At 40.9% G+C, this 17568-nt stretch overlaps 2 protein-coding genes and 1 long non-coding RNA gene across 10 annotated transcripts; 1 reads left to right on the top strand and 2 right to left on the bottom strand.

Moving 5' to 3' along the window:
* Positions 1–2686, top strand: LOC149988212 (uncharacterized). 7 transcript variants are annotated; one of them, XR_016505010.1, is made up of 3 exons: positions 1–1041; positions 1473–1585; positions 1697–2686. It is a non-coding gene; the product is annotated as an uncharacterized LOC149988212 (long non-coding RNA). The 7 variants fall into 7 exon arrangements; XR_016505006.1 differs by having other exon boundaries at positions 55–1041; positions 1713–2142; XR_016505009.1 differs by having other exon boundaries at positions 617–1041; positions 1455–1585; positions 1697–2142.
* Positions 2687–3253: 567 nt separating this feature from the next.
* LOC112287717 (glucan endo-1,3-beta-D-glucosidase) lies at positions 3254–6262 on the bottom strand. Its single transcript, XM_024531046.3, has 3 exons — positions 5879–6262; positions 3765–5189; positions 3254–3561 (listed from the first exon to the last, which is right to left on the bottom strand). Exons 1-3 carry the CDS (start codon positions 5967–5969, stop codon positions 3536–3538), a joined length of 1542 nt encoding a protein of 513 aa, XP_024386814.1. The 5' UTR covers positions 5970–6262; the 3' UTR covers positions 3254–3535.
* A 5212-nt stretch (positions 6263–11474) lies between these two features.
* LOC112288051 (glutaminyl-peptide cyclotransferase) lies at positions 11475–17047 on the bottom strand. Of its 2 annotated transcripts, none has more exons than XM_024531836.3 (12): positions 16733–17047; positions 15460–15828; positions 14946–15002; positions 14622–14657; positions 14416–14480; positions 13808–13871; positions 13510–13627; positions 13300–13397; positions 12848–12918; positions 12637–12664; positions 12225–12279; positions 11475–11968 (listed from the first exon to the last, which is right to left on the bottom strand). In XM_024531836.3, the coding sequence occupies exons 2-12, from the start codon at positions 15754–15756 to the stop codon at positions 11850–11852; spliced, it is 1008 nt and encodes a 335-aa protein (XP_024387604.1). In that variant the 5' UTR covers positions 15757–15828; positions 16733–17047; the 3' UTR covers positions 11475–11849. The 2 variants fall into 2 exon arrangements, with proteins under 2 accessions (XP_024387604.1, XP_073392685.1); XM_073536584.2 differs by lacking the exon at positions 16733–17047 and adding an exon at positions 16357–16494.
* Positions 17048–17568: the final 521 nt, after the last annotated feature.

Here is a 17568-nt window from a genome sequence, read left to right on the forward strand (position 1 = left end):
GACGATGGATATGGCTGAATGCGAGACGAGTTATGAGAGGAGTTGCCGGTTGGAGAGAGTCAGTAGTCGTTGCGCAGTGCGCGTCCCATTGAAGCTCCACCTCCAATCCTCATTTTCCCTCTGTCATGAATAGGCCCGAGTGAGAATTTATACCGTTTCGCTCGATCGAATGAGCTGGATTGTGTTGAAACTTTTCTCTGTTGCTGAAATTTCCAACGATGTCATACTCTAACCGTTGCTTTGATTCCATTTGAGTTCGTTGGTTTGGTGATGTTAACACGAGGTCGTACGCCAAGCAGACCTGAAGTATTCTATCTTCCGAGCGGGAATGGATCGCGATGCTGGAGTCTACTTACCTGCACGTTCGTGTATTGAGTTGCTGTTTGCAAAAGCAGAAATGTGATCGAAAGGTTCTTAGCAATGGTTGAATCAATTAATTCTTTACATATACCATCCAAAATGAATATATATATATATATATATATATATATATAAAAGTATATTTATATTTTCCAACTTGTTGAGAAACTTTAAAAATTTTCTACCGCTAAGGTGCTTCGCAACGGCGGGCAATTAAAGTCGTGGATGATCCAGTGGTGTGCCTCCAGAGGTCTTTGCTCGGGTCGTGGCTCCGTTAGAGCTCTAGAACTGTAAGGATTAATTTGTACGTCGGCTGGAAACTTAATTCGCAAGGGAAGATCTGAAAGTATACGATTCGCTGTCGGGACGGATTGTAACCCTGTTCTCGTCAAGAGAAATGAGTTGGCGCAGGCTTTTGAAGTTGCTGAGGATGGGTTAGACTATGATGGTATTGGGGAGGGCGAAGACTAGACTGTGGACGTGTCTAGTGTAGTGGATGAAGGAAGCACACGTACAATTGAGACATTGGAGCTCATATATTTGTGCTGCCGCTTTCAAATACTATTGCAAACTCTACTTTTACGTTTGTAGTGAATCAACTTTGCAGGGAGATCACGTGTAAGATTCCGCTGAATACATTGCGTCATCCAATCCGAAGCACATGCTTTGCACTGATAAGAGGTAAAGAAACATTCACCACACAGGAAGGCAGCTGCAATGTCAGCTGCCACAACCTTGGTACGAAAACTACTTGCCAAACTACTTTGTATTAGTACGCGATAGTCAAGTCTACGGATTTGGTGTTCCTGGCCGGAGTGCATTAACGCCAACTATTATTGTAGAGGTTGAACAGTTAGATCAGCCAGGCGACTATACTACTTATTAAGCTAAGCTTCAAGTATAAATCATTCTTCCCTGAATGTGTGTGCAAATGTGATTTGGATTCATTATATACTCGACGAGTATGTGGTTTCATGAAGCAGTTCCAGTCTGTGGTTACAATCTTTCTGGTCTATCAAATCCGTACCAGTTGCTTTATACTACCGAGAAAGGTATCACTAGGGATATGCAATGATGCTGACAGTGTAGTTTAGTTGATTGGCCACTTGCAGTGACAGATGTCTGTCGAACCTGTTGATGTTTAAATTGCATCAACTCGATGCGGATGGACCTGTGGGCTAGCATATCTCGGTTTGACCTTGATATTTTTCTCCATCGCTTGCAGGTAACTAAGCTTATTGCCCTGTCTATTGAGCAGGTCAATCATTCGTGAGTCAGCTCATTAGAATTATTAGTGGAATCAATTACAGAATGGTGTCTGACTCTTGATTGTTAGGCGTTTAATCTGTCAGAAGCATAATGGCCAGCAACATGTTGTCGAAGATTGGAAGAGTACAATGCTCCGTGATGCTATACCTCATTGGGAGAGTACCAACCTTTGGCTTCAGTGCAAGTTCAGGAGCTACGACTTTCATTGCTGGCTGTCTCCTTTGTGATACGTACTTGTTCTCTCGCGAGTTGCTGAAAGAGGTTACCTACTATCCTTGTGTTCATCATGTGGTACTTGGCTTATCTGTAAATGATTTCTTTTTGTTGGCGGGGACTGCTGGATGGGTTGCTAATGATGTGATGAGCTATCAAACATTACAAAAGCCCCACGCTGCGATGTAAGATTGATGAGAGATTGAGTAGGTTTATCCCATATCGCTCCAAGCTTTAATATTCTTTCTTGTACTGTGTTGATGGCTTTTGTGATGACACAAAGATACAAATTCATGTGAATTTGAGCAGAATGTTGCTTGGTCTTTTTGATAATGACTTTGTCATGAATGTACGAGTAAGCTAGTCTTTGGCTTAGCTAGCGAAAAGCCAACATCCATAGAGGTAGTAGTTAATTCCTTCACGAATTCCTTTAATCACTGTTTGCGTCTGCTGAACACTGCTGTATTGTGAAGTATTTGAAGCCCAACCCAGAACCATGACGGTGATCCGTGTCAGTCTCTGAATTGGACATTGTCATCATTCCATTTGAAGTTTATTCCATGTGTGCAGTCTAGCGAGGCACATAATTCCTAACAGCTGATTCCATTTAACCACTTAGTGGATGCCTTGTGTGTAACAAGGTAAAATCATTTTCTCACTTCCACAATGCTCTCATAAGTCCGTGTGTAGATCAGAAGCGTGGAGGTATGATATTTTCCAGGTTATTGTCTACATCGTAGTGAGTAGTGTGCATTTTCTTCATGTGGAAAATGTGAGTTTTGCCCATCATGTCGGGGAACAAGTTTTGTTACTAACAGAAAGACATCCGACCTTGTTCTCTTTCCTCATGTTGTAAGATGAAGTGTTCCATGAATGTGTGTAAAGTATCAGCGCCTACGTGGAACTTGCGTTCACTCTACTGGAGCATGTTAGGTCCTTTTGTATTGCAAAACTCCCATAAACAGCAGAAAATCAACATGTGTTGAGAAATTGCCTTTCAATAGGTGTATGCCTCCTGCGGATGCTGTAAACTGCATATACAATTCAAATGCATGTGATAAAAGCGTAGCAAGCACCTTTAAATTACTCCTGCAGCTGAACGAAGGAGAATAGAAATTGTACCAGGATTTTATGCTTTTATTGACTGTCTAATCAGTGACAGGAAGAATATCTCTGTAATACGATTATTTAACTGAATTTTCTCATTATTAAGCAAGAAATTTGCACGACCCCATAGTTGGCATGTAATTCAGCGGCTGACATTTTCGTCTGTGCTTTAGTATGAACAAGTTTTCCTGACAGCTGAATACCAGAACTAACCAATTGCAAGCCAATTAGGTAAGATAGATGGATAGTATTGCCATAACCGCATGAAAAACTGCTTGGGGAAGTATTGTATGGTCAGTAGAAATGTAACAAAAACATTTATTTCACAGAATGCGTATCCCTCTTGATGCTGCAAACTTATCCTAGTCGCACAGCGCACGCCATCTTCGACGTTCTTAAGTAACAAGAGTGAGAATTAGGACTTCTACAAAACTTAAGCACTTTAAAGCCTCTAATTCATCTTCAATAAGTAATACCAGCTTCCGTCTCCTGACTGGCACTAACGTAGTTCCCCCTCTACCGCAAATATATCCATTAAAGTTTCTTTATCATTGACCTTAATCCGGTTTCAATTCCTGCTAATTTTTCAATGAAAGCTGCATCCAGCATAACCTGCACACCCGACGACACTCACATGAGAACAATCTTCGGAAACGGATTCAATCCGACAAAAGCCAGATGAACGTGTGATTGGAATTCGAGATGCAGACATACGTCACATATCATTGCCATGATTAATGTAATAACTTCTCAGCCAACTATATCGACTTCTTCACATGGAAACTGACGGAAGGTGCGGATTTTGAGCGACGTACTTGGATCCGTGATGGTGATCACACCCGTTCCTCCAAAGTAACAATTCCAGTAATTTCTGCCCATTTTCTGATAATAAACGTTGAACGCGAACGAAGCGTGCGACAGTAAAGTGTTGGGGTTGTAACATGGTCCTCCAGGCTGAATGGTTCCACAGTCTGCTCCACCTTCACCACAAGCGAAATTCAGCGCATTCGCGACGTCCCTCTCAGACGAACCCGGCTTCGCCACGCACCATGTCTTACCCGGATTGCCGCCCTGCGCCGGGGCGGTATATGGAGCAGGATGCACTGGGGTTACGACTGGCGAAACAGGCGGTGAGTAAACCGGCGGTGGAATCGATGGTAACGGAGGCGGGAAGACTGGTGTCGGAGGAGGTGGGTAAAGGACAGGGGTTGGGGAGATAGGGGAAACGTAAGGCGGAGTTGCAGTCGCCGGTGGATACGTGTTTGTCACAATGCCGAGATTGTAGACTAGTGATTTGTCGGCGTTAAAGAGGCCGAAGAACCGCTCAGATCCAGGTCCGGGCTTCATATTCTCATTGAACAGCGCGAAGATGTACGCGTCGACAGACGAGGAAGGTCTCAGTGGGGTCCCTTTGTTGGATGCGATGTACTTCAACAGATTCTGATTGTAAATCTGAGCGTTGGTGGCGCTGGCGGCAATCTCAGTAGGATCGCCACTGGAGGGCCAGCCAGTCTCCGAGATCAACACCGGGATGTTGTGGTAGCCGAACCGCTCCATGGCGGAATACACCGCATCCAGCTGTGCGTCGAGCATGTTGTCGTAATGCAGGCCTGTGTTGACGTCCGTGACACCCGTATCGGGCTGAAATAAGGCATAGTTGAGAGACACGTTCTTGGGATCGTCGCGATATGCGAAGTAGGGGTAGAAATTGATCATGATGGGGTTGTTAGTAGTCGATAGGAATGCGAGCAGGGACTTCAATTCATTGGAAATGTTCGCCCGAAAGGTGCCGGATGATGGAGGGAAGGACTTCTGCAGAACCTGAAGGTTGTGGGGAGTGCCCACCTTGATGGTGTCCAGCTTCAGGTTTACCAGAGCGGTGTGAATGTTCATCATAGCGGGGACGAGCTGAGAAGACATTTGGGGAGAGGTGGTGAAGACTTCGTTACCGACCGCTAGGGCGGTCACTTGAGTTGCCGGCATATGTGCGGCGATGTTGGATTGCACCCAGGACTGCGCGGCGGCGGGACTGCTAGCGAGAAGGGGGATGGATTCGGTCCCTATTCCAACAACAAGCCTGATATTCGTATTCGCGAAGGCCTCCATTATGGCTTTGTCGGCGTTGTAAATCTTGACATTCCGAAGGGAAGTGGAGAGGAGCAGCTGGGCGACTTGGCTTGGGGTCGGCAAGTTATTGCCGAGGGTGCCATAATTGACGCCCACGGAGCCGCCAGTACAGTCTGTGAGCGGCAAAGTAGTGATAAAGTAAAACTCAGATGCAGTAAATGAAGGAGTGACGGATCGAGTCGAGGAACTGCTCATGGCTAAGTACAGCTTGATACCCACGTAGAATCGAGTTCTAGAGGTATATCATAACATCTTTGCGTGACAGATTTGGCATGGACGAAGTTTGAGGCAATGGTCACATCGAAAGTGAACTTCAAGTAATCACGAGAAGACTAGACTTAAAGGGATGCGGGTACTTTGGAATACCACTCCATGAAATCAAAGCTTGTAATGCATCAGTAGCGTTACTATAGATACATGGCTAGCAATGACCTTGAAAAGAACCACATAGAAATGGGTACATCTACATTGAGCTAGAATCACATTTACGATTAGTTGCGGAATAGTGAATCCAAGCGAGGCAGTGGAGGGCACCAGGAATCTGTTGAGCCGAGTGTACAGGATAGAAACCCAAACAATTGCGTGGAAAACAAGATGAGACTACCTAAAGTTAATTTAGAGTTGGCCACACTGAACATCCCAAACAGAATCAACACCTGACCTAGCCACCCCTTGCAATTTTTCAATGCAGATGTTATTGTTCAGAAGAGCTCGACAGCAAAGTTCACAAATTAATCATGTAAATTATCAATCACCGACTTCTCGGGCAGATATAATTGAAAATATTGGAACAGTTTTGTACCTGCTTGGGGAACAGAGAAACAGGCAAGAAGTACGACCGCGAGCTTAATGCAGCTCATGCGATGCATTGCGACCATCACCATCCTCTTCATGAGCTCCACGAGGACTAAACCCCCAGCTTCCTCAACTTAACAACCAGCTCACCACCACTGCACTCTCTAGTTAAGCTAACATTGCCGGAACACGAATCGACACCCGCAACTGATGAGCATGTAACTCCACCCAACGTGAGCTGCACCCCACAAATCCCCAGATAATCTGCTGCAGCTAAAGTATTATAATGCAGCCCCACCTCCAACACCATGCACCAGCTAACCCAACGGTGGCAATGGCACCCACATGCTCTGAAGTTCAATGCTGCCAGCATGTATGGACAGATATGTCTGCAGCAACTGCACACAAGAGATGCTAAAAGGGGGCTACAAATACACGAAAGCAAAGTGCCCGGACTTGCACCGGCTAGAGCATGAAGCGGTGGGGTAGCTGAGCTGCAGATGCTAGGGGTGGGATGAACGATGATGAACGACGTTAGTGTGGCAGACGCTTTCACAGGAAAAAAACGGAGTACTCCGGCAAGAACGGATGCTCTCGATGAGTTGGCTTGGGGCAGGTGGCGGCCACTGTCACCCTGATACTGGAATTCTGGAGCGCGGACATTGATCAGAGCCGTCCTCTAAGGCCCTGTCAGTACTCATTCCTGTCTCTGCAGCGTGTAGTCAAGCTCCACCACGCAGGACAGAAACGACTCAATCGAGTCAAGATACTGCCCAGCAATAGTGTTTATCAGGTTGACAAACTCTGCGCCGTATCTAGTGCCCAGCGTGAGCCAAGCTCCGAGTGACGATCAAGAGGAATGCAGTGCTGATATCGTCTTTTCATGTGGCAATGTCGACGCCGATGCCCACCTTGTCATTGCGAAACATGTCTTCGGTTATCACCATGAATGATGTAACTCTGGACCTGTTTGAAATGAAGATTTCGATCTTGTAATGAAGTTAAGTATGTTGTTACAAAGTTTACAGTAGTGCAGAGTTTGCAATGCGGTTACAGAACTGTTACAAAGGAGTTTACGATGTGCACGTAGTCGTGGAAAGCTTCCGTTAAATGCCGTTTATCTGCTCAAAAGAAGAATGATGCTGTATGTAGAGGTATGGCGCAGCCGTTTACTCTATTGTTGATATGAGTTCACCTTCTTTGAGGTTCAGGAATTAATCAGATCCCAAGTTTTGAATAAACTTTGTTTTTGGGTAGTGTTTAGAGTCTTCATTCGGTTGGAATTATTTTAACATGACTTTGTGTGAAGTTGCACAAAGATAAAGTGAATGGGATTGAATATATATTTGTATAGATTCTTCACGGTTTATATATTGTATCAAATAGCTACTCGTAGAAATATAGACGTAGTTCTCCAAGCATTATTTGATTTTGTTTCTTAAAATGTATTGTTAAATATGTTACAAAGAATTAGTTAGAAAAAATAAGATTGGTACATAAAACTAAAATTATATGTTAAAAAATCTAATTAAATTGTTTTAAGAATATTTGAAACATTTTTTTTGCAGTTTTTCTTAAAACTCTTCATTTGACCATTTTCACCCAAGATAATTTAAATAATTGATTGTTATTTATCCAAATAATATAATAACTTTCAATTATATTTATTTTAGCATAGACAAAACTTTATCTTTATCTTTAATCCTAAGATATGTAGATGTATTTTAAAACAACAATAGAGTTTTGAATTAGGTTTTAAGATATATAGATGTATTTTAAAACAATATTAGAGTTTTGAATTAGGTTTTAACATGATGTATAGATTGTCCATTCTTTTTGTTCAACACCATGTGTGGTATAACTAGTAGTAAGTCGGACTTACAATAGAAGATTTTTCCATAGAAAACAACTCATTGTTTACAAAGATATTATGTATGATTTGTTAAGTTATTAAAGCTTTTGATTCCTAGATGGTCATGAACATGTTGTAAAAATGAATCTAAAATGTAGAAGAGAATTGAATCATATGAATAGGTAATTATATGGTTTAGTTTCTTATGTAGTATTGTTCACTTACATGAATATAAAATAATAGCACTATTATTTGTTGAAAGCACTTTGGACAATTTCTTAGCTTACATAAAAGAAATTTGCAACTTGTAACTAATTAACCATAAAAATAAGCTCCCAAACAAGTAGTTTAACTAGTGCTTAGCTAATTGTTGTGATACTTTCTATTACATGCTTATAAAGTTATAGCTTATCTATACAAACTTGGTAAATCAACATAGTCCTTGCACAAGCTAACTTGTACATCTTGAGAATGAATATAAGTTCCAAAAGACTAAAAAATATATCACTTATTCATTGTTATTAATATATTAATTATGCAAAAAAGTAAGGTTATAAGTTTATAACTTAAGAACAACCTTTATTATAACAAATATTATTGAATAAGAAAGGAATATCAGATACCATATAAATATATATATATATATATATATATATCATTTGATTTATTTATATATTTTTTAAACAATATAGTTTATTTTTGTGGATTTTTTAATTTTGACTTTTTATGCTCTTTTAAGTCATTAGATTTTTTTTGTGAAGATATATATATATATATTTAAATTAATTAAATACATAAAAAATATTATTTAAAATTAAGGAATTATTTTTAAATTATTTAATTACATTTGAATACATAATTATTTTTTTAGTTTTTTAATTTTACAGATCTAAAGTTTTGATTTTTTTTTTTAATGGACGTATTTAATGCTTGAAATTATTAACAAATCAAAAGTTAGTGTATTCTAATAAAAATAACCACAAATATGATATGTAATTTAATTTGAATAATTAAGCTACCATCAACAAACCTTGTTTATATATATATATATATATATATATATATTTACACTACATTAATATGAAACTAATATTTTGTTTACCAGTTAAAAAAAGTTGTAAGGATTAGAGAAATTACTATGTAGAACACATAATATGTATATATATGAAGGGCAAGCATGGGAAAGAACCTTGCCCACTAATTAACAACTATATATATATATATATATACACACACAAACAATCTATCATATGTGTAAGTTCGAATGTTTGTATGGGCTTGTTAGTAAACGCATCTTCCGATGGTGCCGTCCATTGATGGGGACGGCGCTTGCAGGCAAATGACATTGTCAGAGAGAGCCGATGATCTACTTGCAAATGGTGAATTCGAAGATTGTGGAGGAGGGGTTCTGTTCTGCTGAGGCTGCTGCTGCAGCGATGAATCTCTGAGTCATGATGGCAGACTTTTTCGCAGCTCCGAGCACCGTGAATGGGCTGCTGATGCTGCAGCCTGACACCACCCCCACCCCCACCCCACGCATAGGATGTCACTGTTCTCATTTACTGACCTGACAACGCACACGATGTGCTCGACTAGATTCAAACATTGAACCCAGTGAAACAAAATCCAAAGACGCAAAATTATTCCACCATACAACCCTTGCATTCGTACCGGTATCCCCGAAGAGTGTCCATTCGACGTGGACATGGCAGTGATGCAACCCTGAGCAAGCACCGTCTAGAAACCAACTGTTTACTGTACCCACGCAAGTCTCCGATACAACTGCACGCACTTTACCTGCGTTACCAACACGTACTAGTTACATTATCAAGTCTAGGATACTGCGACGGTTGCTTTTGAACACTGATCTAGAGGCTGTTGTCCACAATACCCCGACTGCTGCGCTGGAACTAACGCCTCAACGTCGACACAGCCTCTTCGGGGTTCTAGACAAGAGTGTCTTGGAAGTTGTTGTAATGTGTGGGTAAGGTTGAAACTTGAAGAGGAGATAGTACTCTATTTTCCCACCTGATTCATGGCACCCTCTGATCTTCGACTCACAACCCGCATCGATGGTCAGTTGGTTGTATTGTGCAAAAACTGTGCGTTGGCCATGAAGGAATGGTGATTCTTGTGAGGAAGGAGACCAGGATTTTTGCGATGACTGCAGGCTTTGTGAATAAATTTTGTGTCATGGATCAGTATCTACACAATTAAGCATAGAAAAAAAAGCTTGAAAAAATCTCATTAACATTTTAAATTAGAAGAGGATCTGTAACCAACTATTTAGCAAAAGAAGGTTTAATTTTGTCATTTGAAAAGTTAAAGACAATCCAATCAAAATTTTGCAAAATATTCCATCCTGTATTTTCCAACTATTTTTTCTAATTTATTAGTAAAAAGACGTCAATTGTGTGGAAGTTTACTAATCTCTTGTAACACCAAATCAAGTGTCATTTCTCAATCCCATTTTCTTCTTCTACGCCACGGTTTTCAAATCCTTTGATCGGCTAAAATTATGAAGCTTATTCATTTCAACCAATTACAAGATTTAAAGTTTGTTGTTTCTCACCTTATTGGTAGACTCTGGACTAGTGTGAACAGGTTGTAAGACTCATTACTAACCTTTAATCATTCTTTTGATTTGAAAAGATATAATTAAGTTTAAATTATTCTTTTGATATGCTCACTCACACTCACGTGTATGGTGCAAAATTCCATGGAAGGCTCGCATGTGTCTTGGATTGTCCACAATCTTTTGAGGCTTCGGGATCCGGAGCAACAGAAAAGAGGCAGCAGCCTCCATCTTCATGAAATCACAGATCTGAAGCGTGTAAGCCCCACCTGCACACCTCGAGGCACCTCGGATCCCTGCCTGTTGGCTTACTTTATTCACTTTTGTTTCGGTTTTTTTAATGAAACTTAAAACATTGATTCGACTTCCGATCTGGACTGGAGAATTGCCAGTTCATTGATAATTGGTCACCGAAAAGCTCCGCGCTTTAGACTAGTGGAAATTCTTAACTTGGTTGGGAGTGACTTAAACAGCCGTTCTTGGGGGTGTTGGTAAGTGGGTGGGAGGAATTCAGAAACTATTGAGCTGTGTAGGTTGGGAAAAGCTGAATCACTGGAGTATTTTATATGTACTGGTTGCTCTGTGGGACTGGAGTTCCAGCAAACCTGGCACATAGATACTGAATGGAGACTGTCAAAATTGGCACATTGTTCAACGTGTTTTGCACCGTGTACCAGCCAACTTTAATGAAATTTACTGGGGTGTTCTGAAGTAATGAAGCCTAGTACACCAGTGTAATGGAATTCGGCAAGATGGGTGATCTTTCTCCACGATTTTCCGTTTGTTGGATGCAATGTGCGTATTCAACACACTTGCATTCAATGTATTGCAGAGCTAATACTAATTTATTGGAGTTCATGGATTGGGTCTCATAGAGAATTGGGTGGCAGGAAAATTCTCTTTAGGAAAACCAATCTGTCTATTAAAAATATAGAACTGGTGCGGCATGATTAATTTTAAATTGCAGTTAGGGGAATTCCTTCCTTCGCTCCCCAGTGTAACTGCTTTGTCTAACCTTGCCAAATCTCAAACAACGTCGCTGATTACAGCAAGATAATACAAATGATTCAGATGAAGTGGGATATACGCCCTTGTGAATCGTTCTTTGTGGCTACATGCCAGTTAAGAGACCTTAAATAGATTGCTAAATAAGGAGATAAATTGGAGACAAAGAAGTTAACTGTAACATTGCTTTAACATTCTTACTGATCACCTTCGAAAGAACAGCACTTGTACAATGGGAATTTTCAATCCGTTGCTGATGCTTTTCAAATGTAGGATCCTGTGAAACTTATTTTACTCACCAATACAAGATGGTCTGAACCCGTTGTGGATTTGCTCAAATTAAAATTAGAGCTGCTTCGTGAACGGTTGTACTCATGGCTTCATCAATTGGTGACAGAGTAATAGCAGGGTCGAATGGAAGATAACGACTTCCGGCTGACGCTCCCAAGCCAATTCTTCTAATTGATCTTGTGATAGCAACTTCGTAAGATTCTGGTCCCGCTTCTAAAGTGATATTGTGCATGGGGGTTACAACATACAACTAAGCTATCTCCAGTTTAACTCCGCCCCTATGCACATTTTTCGGACGGCCTTAAGGTCGTTATAGTGGCTTGTTTGATCAAACAACTCGATTTCATAAACCTTAGGCCATAGTTTACCAGTAACTGCAATAAAGCACATACAAAAACAATTTAGCTATAATTTCAGAATGAATGTGTGCATCTGAACGTAGCAATAAACCTGCTCAAATGTGAGGAAGATAATACCACAACTTAAGGGCAACTTTTCTTAATTATTTATTACCGAATCAACCCGTGCTCAAGATACAGCACAGTTGAATCCTAACCGACAACAGAAATGCATGAAAGGTGTAACAAGTTGAATATAGATGAATATAATAGTTCAGTTGTGGGTTCACACCAAACAGCCTGTCTCGTTCACTGTCCCAAGCAATTCCATTCAGCACATCTAGTCCCTGGTGTTGGAAAATGCAAACCGCATGTCAGGAAATAACGATCGACGAAAAACAATAGATACAGGAGCAAGGTAACTTAATTTTTGAATGCAGGTGAGTAGAAACATCCTTCCCAAGATCTGTGTGATTTGTGTGATTGGTGCACGTCAGTGCAAACCTCTTACATTTGGGTGTGACCTCAAGCTACAAACAAACAATGCAGGCTATGAAGAAGTGGTCATGACCGAATCACATAAAACTACTCTAGAATTTCGCAGTTTCCAACTACTTCATTCTAACTTGAGCAATGACATTAATGAAAATGCTCTGGGAAAAAGTTCCAAGCACGATGAAAGGTTCACAGGAATAATCACTTACCACCACTCCTTGAGTTATTAGAGCACTCCTGGAATGTTTTGAGGAATGAGTTAGCTCTCAATACAAAGAATTTATACAAATTATCCAACACGAGGTGATCACTATGTAAAGAAAATGAGTAAAAAGCATCAAGCAAAGCTTGTCAAATGATGCTAATAGTGATGAATCATCAATCTTTCCTGGCATCACTCATTTTGTTAAGGCAACTTACTTCAAGCCATGCATAAGAATCCAGCCGTTAACTTTCCCATCCTGCGGTGCAATTCTTGCGATACACTCTGTCTGGAATCCATAAAGCAAAACCAAGAAGAAACAAATTAAACTTCACCCTAAAGAAAAGTGCACAAAATGTGCACAGTCTACTAGTTGTAAACAATGGATTCCAGGGAATTTCTAAATGAACTCATCAAACAACCCGTGTTTACGATTATATGAGAGAAAAATAATAATGAAGGTCTCTGTTAACTTCCGAAACTTGGCCCTTCACAAGTCTTAAGAGAATATCAATACTAAGATAACTGCTCATGAGGCTGAATTTAGTCCACGATCTCTCAACACGCCTAAAGCATCCTCGGACAGATTTCTAACCAAGTGACTGCTACCTGCAAGCCACAACAGCACAATATGATAATGAAGTCGGATAAGGGTTTAAGCTGAAAGCACCTGGAAGACATTCGCCCAGATCTCATCCTTAACGTACTCCAACTCATTTAGGTTAGGGACAGGCTGGCCGTCATCGTTGACTAATACCTTCCTGGTCTCTGTAAATATCCAACGCGGGACCTATTAGCGCATTGCAGATACTTGAAAACTCCAACCAAGAATCAGTGTTCAGGTTTCATCACAAGATAATAAACCCCAAATAGGGTATACCTTTAAAATTCGAGGGATCCATAAAGTAAATGTTGGCACTACCATCACTGCCAACTATGTGATCCTTTCCTGAAGTGAGACCCCATCCGTCTTTCATGGGATGCTCGAAGCTGCCTACCTGAAAAGTGAACAAATATGCGCTCAAATTGTGCAGGAGATCTGACTAATGTGTGCTACCTACTGGAAGCTAAAAGTTGATTTCAGTTATATGAAACATGCCAGTAAGAGCCTCTTGCCAAGGGCCCATTAAGGAGATCATGAAGTTTGTAAATTGTCAGAGGAAGGAGGAAAAATTCACCAGTTTGAGAGTATTCTTGTCATAAATATATCCCTTTTTTGTCAGCCAAGTTACTTGCAACAACCTGCACAACTGGAGCTTATTAATACGAATAAAAACAAACTGGATTCTTAGGTACTCGTTTTCCCAAATGAAAGGCATAGTTCTTGTTAAAGTACAATAAAGATAAATTTAACCTGTTTCGAATAACACAATGTCATTCAGGACTTCAAATTGTTACCCAACGAAATTTCTTACATTTCAAAAATAAATAAATAAAATACATAAAACTAAAATTTAATGCGCACGCACACTCAAATCAAGGTAGTCAGAAAAAACAACAAAAGGCGTTTTGTTGCAAGAAATTTGGCAGAATAATCTGCAGGTTGATGTAAGGCTTCGATCACCATTTGTTCGACATATTCTATTTTGTAACTTGACGCCAAACAAGAATTTCAGCAGTACTTCACTTTCTTCAATACCAAACTTTGGCGCACTTTCTCAATTACTTCACGACCAAGACCTCATCACTACACGAGTGCATCGCCATGAACACGATTCGAGAAATAAGCTACCGCTGAAATCCGAAACTCTAAGACTTTTAGAGAAGTAACTATGAGACAACCCACCTTGAACCCCAAAGGGTCAACCCTTCCCCGAATATAGTCCGGTCCATTCCTCGTTTTCGCAGCACCTGTTTTCACCTCGACTCGCAGATTATTAATGTTCACATTTACAATTTCCTCAAGCTACTGGACAGGGAAAAAACCATGAATTGCAAACTAGCATGTAGTAGCCAACACTAGTGCACCGCACAAGGCAAACTATTGATTACCTTCCCCGTCTTGATGTCCACCTTGCGTACAGAAGACTGGCAAAACAAAAACATTTCTGTTCATTAACCATGGATCAAAGACTTACTTGCACGGACAGAATTTATCCCACGACGTAAACAAACCACGCCTCGTGTATTCAAGCTTGAAGTCAAAAGATCTTACAATTTATGATCTTCGCATACGAAAGCGCACTGGACTTTGATTCATAGAAGCATTTCTTTGTTTTAAACAACATAGCCAAAACTTCAGTAATAAAGTAACAGCATGAAATGCACACAAAGGCTATGAGGATTTGATATTCGTGATCAGGAAGACAACCTCACCCTGCCATAAAGACCGGTTGACTCATAAAATGTGTCATTTCCATCGTAAAATAGTCCCTGCCAAACATACATTGCATTGTTTAGAGGTAAGCACTGACGATTAACCAATTGTATCAGTACCCCATGACGAGTGAATAGGGTGCGAAAGCTTGGTAGTGATACAATGTCTAGGTTACTAGCTTGCAGTCAAGTTCTCTGCAGAATTACCCAAGTGTTCGGCATTGTCTCCTACACGCTGATTGACATTCATGTCACGTTCGTTTTCAATGAAAGCTACGTCTCGATATTTTTGAACCGAACAATCTTTCTGGGCGGAAAACAAAATCACAAAAGTCTACATTTTTCCCTTCTAATGTATGCGTTAGTTGATTTCAGAAGGGCTTAAATTATACTGCGTTCGTCCTGATCTGCTTCATTTTGAGAGGATAGAGTAAGGAGACACTGCAGATGGTTAAATTTTCGCATCATCACATGCGCATCAACGGTATTCATTGAGGAAGAAATGCTTACAAACCTGAGTGAATGCGGCCGGATCATGAGGATACTCGGCAACGATCTTGTATCCATATACGCGATACTCTTGCCCTGTGCGAGAAGGCACACTGCGACTCCAGCTATAGCCAAGAAAAATAAAGACTCCAACCAACAGAATGAGCGAAATCATTGCGGAATCACGCCACACCTTAGCATTCCGACCGTCTGCTCGGAAAAACCCAGACCCAGTTTTTCCCTTCGACCTAACCATCGCTTCAGCGGCGGCAGATTGACCGGCAAAATTCCTCTTCCTTCTATTCCGATGATCTGCTCCCATAGAAAGCAGCTAAACGAGAATCTTTGTTGGATTCCTCCAATCTGTGCGTTTTACTTGCTCGCCATATCCAATCTACAAATGCTTCAGTTAGGTCTTAACTCTAGCAGGATTTCCTCAAACTGGGATACCAAAGACGATTCTAATACCACAGTTTCGTCCTACTCCGTTAATCAAAACAGCTTTATAAGTTCCTCCACCTCAACTACCTGATATACATTGCGAGCTTTTGAGAAGAATAGTCATCAACTCTCACCGTCACCCCTAGAATCAAAATAAACTGACGAGGACATATACCAACGCAAGCTCCTTGCTACACAATGGACTTGAACAGTAAATTTACATCTTCTACAAACCCTAAGCAACATCAGCATGTTAATATTAGGTGGGGTGTTGAGTGCTCGCACTAACGACACGACGCAGTAAGACCTTTGCAGCTCTGATGCATCATCAAATCAACACACGAGATGCGTGCTCATGTTCGAACAAAATAATACAATGTATCTGCACACGATGAACAAGAGCTCTGCAATAAAGCACAAGCGCTAGCATATGGGATTGCATCTAAACGTCAACTGGGTACAAAAAACGTCAACAGACAACCTTAGTAGCAGGACTTTCTGGTTTGGACAAAGACAGAACCCAAGTCCATTATGAGGCATAACGATTCAACGCTTTCCTGCACACATCTGCAGTCACGTTCTGTAGCACTGATAACCAATTCACGATTTCTACATGAACAAACATCTGTTCACAAAAATGTTTGACTGGGATCACCCGAACATAAGTTTGGAACCCAAAAAGGAACCCGTCAGCATTGGCTCCCAAGCTCCGTCACTCGGCAATTAAGAGACGTTTAGATCGACAGGGACGGTCGATTCTACCGACTCCCGATGGAGGTCGACGATAAGATGGGATAGTTCGGTCAGGTGGCAGCAGGAATCTGGAGCATAAGCATTTCATGCGCCCGGGTACCTACCCAACTGTCCAGATTGAGACCAGTGGATTGTCGATCGTCAAGCATCTGAGCATGCGGTAGACGGAGACGGTTGCACCTTCTTCGCCCAGGAGAAGTCAGTGATGCAGCGTGCCACATTGACTAAGAGTATCTCTGGTGCATCACTTGTACTTCTAAAAACAAATAGCTTGGATTTTCTTCACTATATGGATGTTCGAATCTCAACGTAAGCCCATGACTCACTGCGTGCTTGGCTTATCGACTTTAAAAGAGAATAGTTTTCTGTTTGAAGAATGAAATTTTAATAAACTGAAGAGCTCTGAGCCTCTAGGCTCACGGACTGGAAGTATGATATGTTTACACAGCACGTTCAAGATGTTTCAGAATCGCTCCGTAACGACTTTGCCAAGTTCTACAGGTTTGAAAGGTGAGACGAGGTGGACTTCTTGTTATGAGAAGCTTGAACTTGAGGGAAATAAAATACGAGTAGAGTTTTTTTGTTCAATATGCAATTTTCCTCATAGAAAACATGCCCAGACAACATTGATCTAATTAACAGTTTGAGATGAATTAAATACAAATATTGATTTGGAGATATAGTCAAACGCTTTAAGCAAGAATGTTCGCTTACCATCAGCAGCTCAGGGCTTAGCCAAAGTTGTAGAGCATCCATTCTCTGCCCAGTGTGCAACATGGATGCCACAGGTAAGAATCTCAAAAACTTTGACAAAGGAGATGAATGCAATTGTTAAAACCAAAGAAGTCGACTGAAGATCCTACACACAATGGTACAACGTTAGACAAGCCATTAAAGTAGAATGGAGAATCATGCTCCTGGCACGTTAAAACCTGGTAAA

Source organism: Physcomitrium patens, chromosome 10 (assembly GCF_059467195.1).
Source record: "Physcomitrium patens ecotype Gransden chromosome 10, ASM5946719v1, whole genome shotgun sequence".
Taxonomy (NCBI): domain Eukaryota; kingdom Viridiplantae; phylum Streptophyta; class Bryopsida; order Funariales; family Funariaceae; genus Physcomitrium; species Physcomitrium patens.

Excerpts from the sequence above, each read along its gene's own strand:
- LOC112287717 (XM_024531046.3), bottom strand. The coding sequence starts at position 5,969 with ATGAAGAGGATGGTGATGGTCGCAATGCATCGCATGAGCTGCATTAAG. Across the intron at positions 5,190-5,878 it reads TTTCTCTGTTCCCCAAGCAG|ACTGTACTGGCGGCTCCGTG; the intron begins GTACAAAACTGT and ends TGCCGCTCACAG. Across the intron at positions 3,562-3,764 it reads GATCACCATCACGGATCCAA|GTTATGCTGGATGCAGCTTT; the intron begins GTACGTCGCTCA and ends TCGGGTGTGCAG.
- LOC112288051 (XM_024531836.3), bottom strand. The coding sequence starts at position 15,756 with ATGGGAGCAGATCATCGGAATAGAAGGAAGAGGAATTTTGCCGGTCAA. Across the intron at positions 13,398-13,509 it reads GGATCCCTCGAATTTTAAAG|AGACCAGGAAGGTATTAGTC; the intron begins GTATACCCTATT and ends GGATATTTACAG. Across the intron at positions 11,969-12,224 it reads TGAACGAGACAGGCTGTTTG|TTACTGGTAAACTATGGCCT; the intron begins GTGTGAACCCAC and ends GCTTTATTGCAG.